Genomic DNA, 9452 nt, shown 5'->3' with positions numbered 1-9452 from the left:
CTACTTTTTTTTTCAATAAACATGTATATTTATTTTAAGTCAGTTGGGTACATTCTGTTTTTCTTGTGTAGCTGTTCAAAGTGAAATGCCTGTGGTCACTCAATTCTGACATCAACACTAATAACAGCCACTGGTTTATTTTTGAGCGTGCGCTATGAAACAGGCATTGTCCTCAAATGCTTGGCATGTGCCATCTCACTCAAGCTTACCAATTGAGAAAGCTAGCATTCTTATCTGTATCTTACATTAGGGGAAAGTGAGGCACGAGGTTAACTGACTTGCCCAAGTCATATGTTAAAAGTAACAGGTTTCCACAGAGAATGCTAATTTATTTTTTAATTCCGAGGTCTGTGCTTTTCATTCCTGTACCACGTTATCACGTCATATAAAATTCAACTTAATCTAATTTACCATCCACGCATTGATCAACCATACCTCTACCATTTCCCCTGGAGCCGTCTGAGATCTGAATTGGGGGTAAAGTGACTAGACGTTTCCTCATTTGTGTAAGATCCCCGTTTGGGGGATATTATCTTTTAGAAAGTGGTTATTATCTCCAAACATTCCTATTGTTCCCAACTACAGATATATTCATGAAAGAAGATTCTTTCTGAGATAAAAATCACGACTTTCTTCAAATTATAAATTTCACATGCACAAGAGAAAAAGCCCTAGAGAAGAATCCCACCTTTTTTTTTTTTTTTACTAAGGCTTACTTGTGAAACCCAAATTTTAGAAAATGACAAGCATGATAGCATTAAAACTACTTTGAACTTTCCTACAACAGTCTTATCAAACTTTAGAACTTGAAAGAGGCTTGGTTATAGTGAAAAATATTATCATATAACAACCAATATCTTTATATGTGTGTCTCACTGGTCATGGAAATAGCATCCATAAGGAAACATGGTATCCATATTCAGTGTTTAACCTGTAAAAGAATGAACAAGAAATCATAAATTTAAAAACAAAACAAAAAAAAGGTTTTTTTTTTTTTTGGTGCAATCACCATTCATTAGAATGGAATGATGGCTTAGAGGACTGTTAACTTACAACCAAAATTCTCACCATATTATCAAGTGCAAAATCTGCTGTAATAGTCTATCCCAGTTGAGTGTGCAGGGTCTATACAGCGCCCCCTGGTGGCTGTAACTAACCGGAACAAACATCCACAAACATCCAAGAGCATACCTTTTTCTTCCTTTTACGGGTAACATTAGATTTATTGCAGCTTTTCCAAATAGATCTGAAGGTGTCCGAAGAGATCTGAGGGGTGACTGTAACTTTTAAGACTGGGAGTTTACCTGAGAGGGGGAAGCACATAATAGTAAATGGATAGGATATCTCACAACTCTCCATTTGATGGACTGAGCCACAGGCTTCTGAAAGGGCCATTCTCCCACATTATTTTTTTTAATAATATGTTTTTATTATTTTAGAGAGAAAGAATGAGAGAGAGAGAGAGAGAGAGAGAGAGAGAGAGAGAGAGAGACATCGATCAGCTGCCTCCTGCATACCCCCACTGGGGATCGAGCAACTGGGGAATGTGCCCTGATCGGGAATCAAACCAGTGATCTTTCGATGCATGGGATAACACTCAACCAACTGAGCCACACCAGCCAGGGCTCCCACATTCTTATTAACTGGAAACTTTCATCACACTTAATACCCTTTCCCTATATCTTCTTGATGTGAGTGACCCGTGACAAGTTATTTCTGTAATAACTCCCACTAGTCCTTTCTTTTCTTTCCCCACTGTCTATGTATTTTACCTGATGGTTGTGGTAGCCTTCTAACTGGACTTCCTAACCCCAGATTTCCCAACGTCAAATCCATCCTGGGCTCTACTTCCAGTTTAATCATCTGAAGCAAAATTCTGATCCTGGTATTCATCAGCTCCATTTATTTATTTATTTATTTATTTATTTATTTATTTATTTATTGTATAGCAAAGGTGGAGATTTATTGAAGAACAAGTACAGACTCCCACATGGGGAGAGGGAAAGAGTCCCACAGAATGGACTCTCACGTGGGGAGGGGGAAAGGGTCCCCATCAGCTCTGTATTTTTAGTGGGTCTCGCTTGTTTTTGCTTGTCCAGCTTCCATTTTAGCTTCTTTCTTGAAGTTTTCTTTGGGGTTCCACTCCCCTGCCCTTCAGGGGTGAGCACATAACTCAGAGCTGGCCACTTGGTGTATTTCTTCTCCCTGCCAGTGATTGGTAACAGGTGTGCATGTGACTCCTTATGGCCTAATGCAATCAGGAGAAAGGCTCTTCCTTGAGTTTAAACTAGCAGAATGTAAACTTCTGGCTAATGCTACCCAACTTGTCACTGTGTGGGAAGAATTTTTCTGGGAATAAAGTCAACACAGATGCAAGTCTTCTAAGAGATAGAGGTAGGTAGCATTATTTGAAGCCCTGAATCCAGCTGGACCTAAAGCTAGAAACACCCCTGGACTTTTAGTTATGAGTCAACAAATTTCCTGTTTTTAAAAATATATATATTTTAAAATTGATTTTAGAGAGAAAGGAAGAAGGGGAGAGATAGAAACAGCAACGATGTGAGAGAATCATTGATCGGCTGCCTCCTGCATGCCCCCCACTGGGGATCGAGCCTGCAACCCAGGCATGTGCCTGGACCAGGAATCGAACCAAGACCTCCTGGTTCATAAGTCAATGCTCAACCACTGAGTCACACTGGCCAGGCTCAACAAATTTCCTTTTGTACTTAAATCACTTTGAGTTGGTTTTGTATTACTTGAAACCAGGAGTTCTCACTGATTTCATATAAAGGTATGTGATATCATCATGATTTATAAGATGACCAAAATATATTTCTCATATATATTTGGCCTTAGTTCATGTTTGGGAGCTCACAGCTCCCCAAACCCTTGGAATTTCCTGAGTAATAAGAGAAATGAGGACAGCTTTTTGTTATGATCCTTGGTCCCTTGTCCCAGTTCCTAAAGCCTACTTTCAGAGCCATAAAGGTGAGATGGTGTCTTGTTATACAGAGCAAGCCCCTTTCAGCCACAACTGAGTTTATATTAATGAGGTGACTTTTGGAAAGCCCCTTTAAGAATGGCTCTTGGTTGCCAAAGGAACCAACCATGAACAGAGGGTTGGAACTTTCAGTCCCACCCCCTGATAGAGGATGAACCAATCACCAATGGCCAGTGATTTAATCAATCATATCTCTGTAATAAAGCCTCCATAAGGACCCAAAAGGATAGAGTTCAGAGAGCTTCTAGGATGGGAACCAGGATGCTTCCACATGCCAGCACCCAGGCCCAGCTCCACGAGGACAAGAGCTCCTCTGTTTGGAATCTCACCCGAGGTATTGTTGTTCGTTGATTTGTATCCTTTAATATCTTTTGTAATAAACTGGAAATCTAGTGAGTAAACTGGTTTCCTGAGTCCTGTGAGGGGCTCTAGCAAATTAACTAAACCCAATGAGCAGTCATGGGAACCCCTGATTGATAACCAGTCCATCAGAAGCACAGGTGACAACCTGGTCTTGCAACTGGCTTCTGAAGTGGAGGGCAGTCTTGGGGGACAGAGCCCTCACCACGTGGAATCTGATGCTGTCTGCAGGGCGATAGCGTCAGAAGTGAGTTGAACTGAGGACACCCAGCTGGCGTGAAGAGCACAGCAGTTCGGAATGAGTGGATGTGGACAGGTAGAAGGGACACAGACTGAAAACACTCTACCTGTCTTTCTGGCTCTCAGTGCTTCAAGTATGTCAGCAGCAGCCCTTTCTCCCAGGACATTGTTTCCAAGGTCAAGTTCCTTTAAGTGGGCAGAGTATCGGATCAGGCTGATCAAAGAAAATGACAAAACAAAATGGCGTTGCTCCAAGCATGGTTATTCAGAGAAACTCACTCCGGTTATTTTGGAGTATGATCTTTCTTTTTAGGTCCTCTTCACCCTCCACCACCATCCCTCTTCTTCCCCTCCTCCTCCTCCCCCGCCGCCCCCCGCTTCCAAAGATAATACACTGACCCAGTTTGAAACTAGAGACATCCTGAATCTCTAGTTTGGATGTCTATTCTAAGTAAGTTGGTAGGATAAGGATTTTTGGTTGCCTTAAATCTTCCATTTATTTATTTAAAAGGTATGGTATAGTATTGTCAGGGCTTCCCAGTCTTATAGATTTTACACAGCAGTAAAATATTAAAAACAAACAAAACAAAACAAAAAAAACTTGGGAGGACTGACAAAGATCAGTTTGGCAAATTTTAGTATGTCATAAATTACAACTCTTACCTAGCAACACTATAAAAGAACAAATATTTTTACATGAAATTAGGAAGGCCATAATCTTGAAATAAAGGATAGTTTACAAAAACACACACATGCTTTTATTGATTTTTAGAGAGAGGGGAAGGGAGAGATAGAAACATAGATCAGTTGCCTCTTGCACGCCCCCTACAGGGGATGGAGCCTGCAACCCTGGGTATGTGCCCTGACTGGGAATCAAACCAGTGATCTCTTGGTGGGTCGACATTCAATCCACTGAGCCACACCGGCTGGGCTAAAGGATAGTTTTTAAAAAAATATATATTTTATTGATTTTTTTACAGAGAGGAAGGGAGAGGGATAGAGAGTTAGAAACATCGATGAGAGAGAAACATCGATTAGCTGCCTCCTGCACACTCCCTACTGGGTATGTAACCAAGGTACATGCCCTTGACCAGAATCGAACCTGGGACCCTTGAGTCTGCAGGCCGATGCTCTATCCACTGAGACAAACCGGTTAGAGCTAAAGGATAGCTGCTTTTTTAAAAAATATATATTTTATTGATTTTTTTACAGAGAGAAGGGAAGGGAGAGGGAGAGAGAGTTAGAAACATTGATGAGAGAGAAACATCAATCCGCTGCCTCCTGCACACTCCCCTACTGGGGATGTGCCCACAACCAAGGTACATGCCCTTGACTGGAATCGAACCTGGGACCCTTCAGTCCGCAGGCCGACGTTCTATCCACTGAGCCAAACCGGTTAGGGCTACAGGATAGCTTTTTAAAATCAAGTAAGTTTAGCTTCACGAAAAATGAACATTCTACCTGTCTTTATTTTTCGAATTTCATTGAGGATTATTGAGCCGACTTGTCTTTGGGAATTTCTGGCATCATGGGTGGACATGGAATCTGGGTGAAGGCCTGGGTTCCTAGGCAGCTTCTGTCTTTTGTCAATCATGTGATCATGAGCAGGCCATGTGCCTCTGGGGCCTCACTTGGCTCATCTCTAAAACTGGCCTGAAAAGGGCTATTCTGCCTGTGTCATAAGGTTGTGGTGAAAACAGAATGCAGCAGTTCCTATGAGAGCATCTTGCAAAATGCAACAGCAAGAATGCCATTATAACGAGTGCATACTTACTACATGCATATTCTTATGTGCCAGACATTGCAGGGATAACAAGGAATTTCACACCTGGCCCCTACTCTTGAAAGAAACTGTGACTAAAACAATTTTGAGTTCTTACCGTGTGTGGGGATAGGAAATTTCGGTTAGGGTCAATGAGTGAGTACAAGGCCATCCTTTTGCTCCCTGTACACACTTCCTGCTGATTCCGCAGGCAGAATTCAAGGTCAGGGCTGAGTGATCGCGCCAGACTCTCCCTCTTGAAGGCCTTGCTCCCAAGGATACAGTCTGTCTAATCAGGACTTGACCAACTCTGGGTTCCTGAATGGCCTGATTGTGTCCAATTGCTTCCTACAAGCTGGGTGAGAACAGGCCTGCTTCCAGGAGGAAGCAGGGATGCACAGAAGGAGGGTGGAGAGCGTTGAAGACAAACTTGACAACGCCACAGTGCTGCACCTAGGTCTGAGATCAGAGGCCCTGGGTTTAGCCACGACTCACGCAGCCTCCCGTCAGCTATGGTTTTACAGAGCATTCACTCTGCATCAGATGTGATCGTGGCCACCCACATGCCGAAGCCTGTGCCTGGCACAAAGGGCCTTCCAAGGGTGTGAGTGCGGCTGAAATCCAGGTCCTGGGCCCTGAAACACAGATCTGGAAGGGGCGACTTCCTCGGACTCACTGGCCAGAGGTGGTGCCTCTTTTCATTCCTCTGCCCAGCGGGGCCCTTTTTCCCAGTTTGTATTAAGGTGCTAGCTGGCGCCCGAGGTACTGCATTTGGCACCCTACATACCCAATCCCATTTAACCCTGACACAACCTCTGGAGTTCGGCACTATTATCATCCCCATTTTTACAAACGAGGAAACAGACACAGAGAAGCCACGTAAGGTGCCTAAGATTGTACTGCTAGGAAAGCGTGGAGCGAGAGCGTGAACCAGGCAGTCTGCTCGAGAAGAACCGTGAGGTATGATTCAAATATACCAAGAAAGTGTTTTAATCTCCAGTGTTCCTCAATGATTATGCTTTCAAAATGAGAACAAAAAGATTTAAGTGTTCAGTGTCAGAATTAAAAGGACATGGGAGCCCTAACCGGTTTGGCTCAGTGGATAGAGCGTCGGCCTGCGGACTCAAGGGTCTCAGGTTCGATTCCGGTCAAGGGCATGGACCTCGGTTGTGGGCACATCCCCAGTAGGGAGTGTGCAGGAGGCAGCTGATCAATGTTTCTCTCTCATCGATGTTTCTAGCTCTCTATCCCTCTCCCTTCCTCTCTATAAAAAATCAATAAAAATAATTTTTTTAAAAAAAGGACATGGGGAAGGGACTGCCAGCGCTGGTGCCCATTAGACGCGTTTCCATTCCCCGGCACACAGAGCCGGCAGTTAGCTGCACAGGGCCCCATGCTCAGACGGGCTCCTCGCTCGGTTCCGTGCTCTGCTCTTTTCATCCTAAAATTCTTAATATTGAACAAGGGCCCATGAGTTTGCATTTGCACCAAGTCCCCACAAATTTCTTTTTTTTAATAATATATTTTTATTGATTTCAGAAAGGAAAGGAGAGGGAGGGAGAGCTAGAAACATCAATGATGAGAGAGAATCATGGATCAGCTGCCTCCTGCATGCCCCACACTGGGGACTGAGCCCGCAACCCAGGCACATGCCCTGACTGGGAATCGAACCGTGACCTCCTGGTTCGTAGGTCAAAGCTCAACCACTGAGCCATGCCGGCCAGGCTGGGTCCCCACAAATTCAGTAGCCAGTTCTGCTGTCACCTGTAGTGTGGCAGAGCAGAAAGCAAAATGGCGGTCCGCCATGCCATTCCTGTGACTGTCAGCCTTCCCTTAGGATCTCATCCCAAGACCAAGACGGGTTACGGCTTCTCTCCCAGAGAGGAAAAACCTCACTGAGCACTGCTAACAAGGTGCAGTTAAATAACTGTCCCCATGATTTACCCCAAGCCTTAGTTTTGGAAGATGAACAAATAAAATCTCTCAATTTTCTACTCACCATGTTAAGGTTTGAGTGAATTCCAACAAACTGTTTTCTCCATCTTTCCCTTTTCCATCTATGCCATTATCGGCCAAATACAATTTCACTAACCAAGGACCAGCCTCCATCAGACCTTTAATATTTTTCTTGATTCCTATGGGAAAATTTGTGTTGTGTTATTTTTAGACAATAGTTCCCCCGTTTACCATGGGTTTTTAAAAAACCACACAGACTTATTTCACTTGTGTGGGTAGATGCATTTTGTCGTACAGTTAAGGAAATACAAGTAATTTAAGAACTCATTTTAAAAAACACTCAGTACATCCTTTGTTCTTTATGACAGCAAGCTCCAAATTGTCTGAATGAAAGGAAATTTCATTGAAGACTGAGATTGCTTCCTTTACTTTTGCTAAAGAAGAAAATCAAGGTCTCTGGATCTTCTTGACAGAAGAATGAGCTGTCCACTGATCCTGGGGAAGTAATAGCCCATACACGGGGTTCAGTGAGAACCTATAAAGTTGTCACTTTTTTTTTTTTTGCTTTGTAGAATGACAAATTCAAAGGCAAAAGAACCATTCTGCCTTCATAGACTGCATGACTGAGGCCAGTGGTCCTAGAGTCTGGTCCACCTTTGTCAGTCTGTCCAGCTGTAGAGTGCATCATGTACACGTTTAATTAACACCAGGTCAAGTTTAGGAGTTTAGCAGAGAAAAAATGCAGGACAGGGATAGAGAAAGAGGAACGGTGTGGCTATAATGCCGGCTCATCCACTCAGTAAGTGTGAGAGGGCAGAGCTGAGTTTCCAGTCCCAAAGGCAGGTTGCTTTGGGGGGCCCGGCGGGGGCTCTAAGTGCTTGCAGTTATATGCTTCGTGTGCAACAGGACCCTCTAAACACTAGCCAACTACTTCATCCTGGGGCTCAACTGGAAAACAATAATCTGTTCCAAAGCCAGGAAGACACCGGGTGGGACTTGGAGATCATATAGCTGCATGTGGTTTTGTGGGGGCAATGTAAGGGATTTTAAAGGCTCGCTTAGCTATGCACTAATTTTGCCTAACATGCAAAAATCTATTGATTTGAGAACATAACCCCAGGGCTAGACAGGAGTCTTGGACTTGAGTGCATTCAGCAGGCATATGCATATCTATATCTATATCTATATCTGTGTGTGTGTGTATATATATATATATATATATATATATATATAAAATATTTTTTATTGATTTCAGAGAGGAAGGGAAAGGGAGAGAGAGAGAGAAACATCAATGATGAGAGAGAATCATTGGTTGGATGCTTCCTACATATCCGCTACTGAGGATGGAGCCCGCAACCCAGGCGTGTGCCCCCAACCGGAATCAAACCCAGGACCCTTCAGCCCGCAGGTTGATGCTCTATCCACTGAGGCGAACCAGCCAGGGCTCAGCAGGCAATATTTTTGAGCTCCCGTTATGTGCCAGTCACTGTTCGAGGCGATGGGAATCCAACAGGAAACAGAACTCCCTGCCCTCATGAAGCTGACAGGAAGTGAATGCTAGCTAGTGAGAAGAGAGAAGAGCTGGTGGTAAGTAAGTACACATTTTCAAGTTAGGAAAGAGAACTTTAATGTCAGGGGAAGGGACATTGGGCCATTCTAGTTTTGCCAGTTATTTTTTTTTAAATTATGTTTTTAAAAAAGATTCCATTGGTTTCTTTGGATATGCATCTAATCTGCTGGATTACTGAATAAGAGTGACAGGATTTCTTTGCCTCTAAAACACAGTCGGAGGGATGAAAACTAGCCTGTCCTTTGGTTTTATTGGGGATACGCCTAATTTGTCCAAATTTCACTTGTCCTCACATCCAGGGCATGGGGACGATAGCAAATGACAAACATGAATCATACAACGGTGCTAACATACTAGAATAGAATCTGGCACCGTGCAGGTGTTTAATAACTGTTCATTGAATAAATGAGCGAGTCCATGAATAATAGAAACAGAATGCAATCATACTGTGGAAACTTCTATCTCACTGTTCCTTGTTTTTCCAAGTCCAGTGTAGCTAATGATGCCTTGAGATTCATGAACATACAGAGAATATGATATTTCTATTTATCCAATCTCTTCAC

At 43.3% G+C, this 9452-nt stretch overlaps 1 protein-coding gene across 1 annotated transcript in view; it reads right to left on the bottom strand.

Annotated features, from left to right (window-relative positions):
* Window positions 1–689: 689 nt before the first annotated feature.
* The window catches only part of LOC103299613 (uncharacterized), a 28375-nt gene continuing 19612 nt past the window's right edge, over window positions 690–9452 (bottom strand). The window contains exons 6-9 of the mRNA XM_054708151.1: window positions 7363–7498; window positions 3709–3815; window positions 1192–1304; window positions 690–931 (exon numbers count right to left, since the gene is read on the bottom strand). Coding sequence (XP_054564126.1) covers window positions 920–931; window positions 1192–1304; window positions 3709–3815; window positions 7363–7498 — 368 coding nt within the window. The 3' untranslated portion in view covers window positions 690–919. The remainder of the gene's footprint in view (window positions 932–1191; window positions 1305–3708; window positions 3816–7362; window positions 7499–9452) is intronic.

Source organism: Eptesicus fuscus, chromosome 18 (genome assembly GCF_027574615.1).
Source record: "Eptesicus fuscus isolate TK198812 chromosome 18, DD_ASM_mEF_20220401, whole genome shotgun sequence".
Lineage (NCBI taxonomy): Eukaryota > Metazoa > Chordata > Mammalia > Chiroptera > Vespertilionidae > Eptesicus > Eptesicus fuscus.
This window is presented reverse-complemented; position numbering and strand designations above follow the sequence as displayed.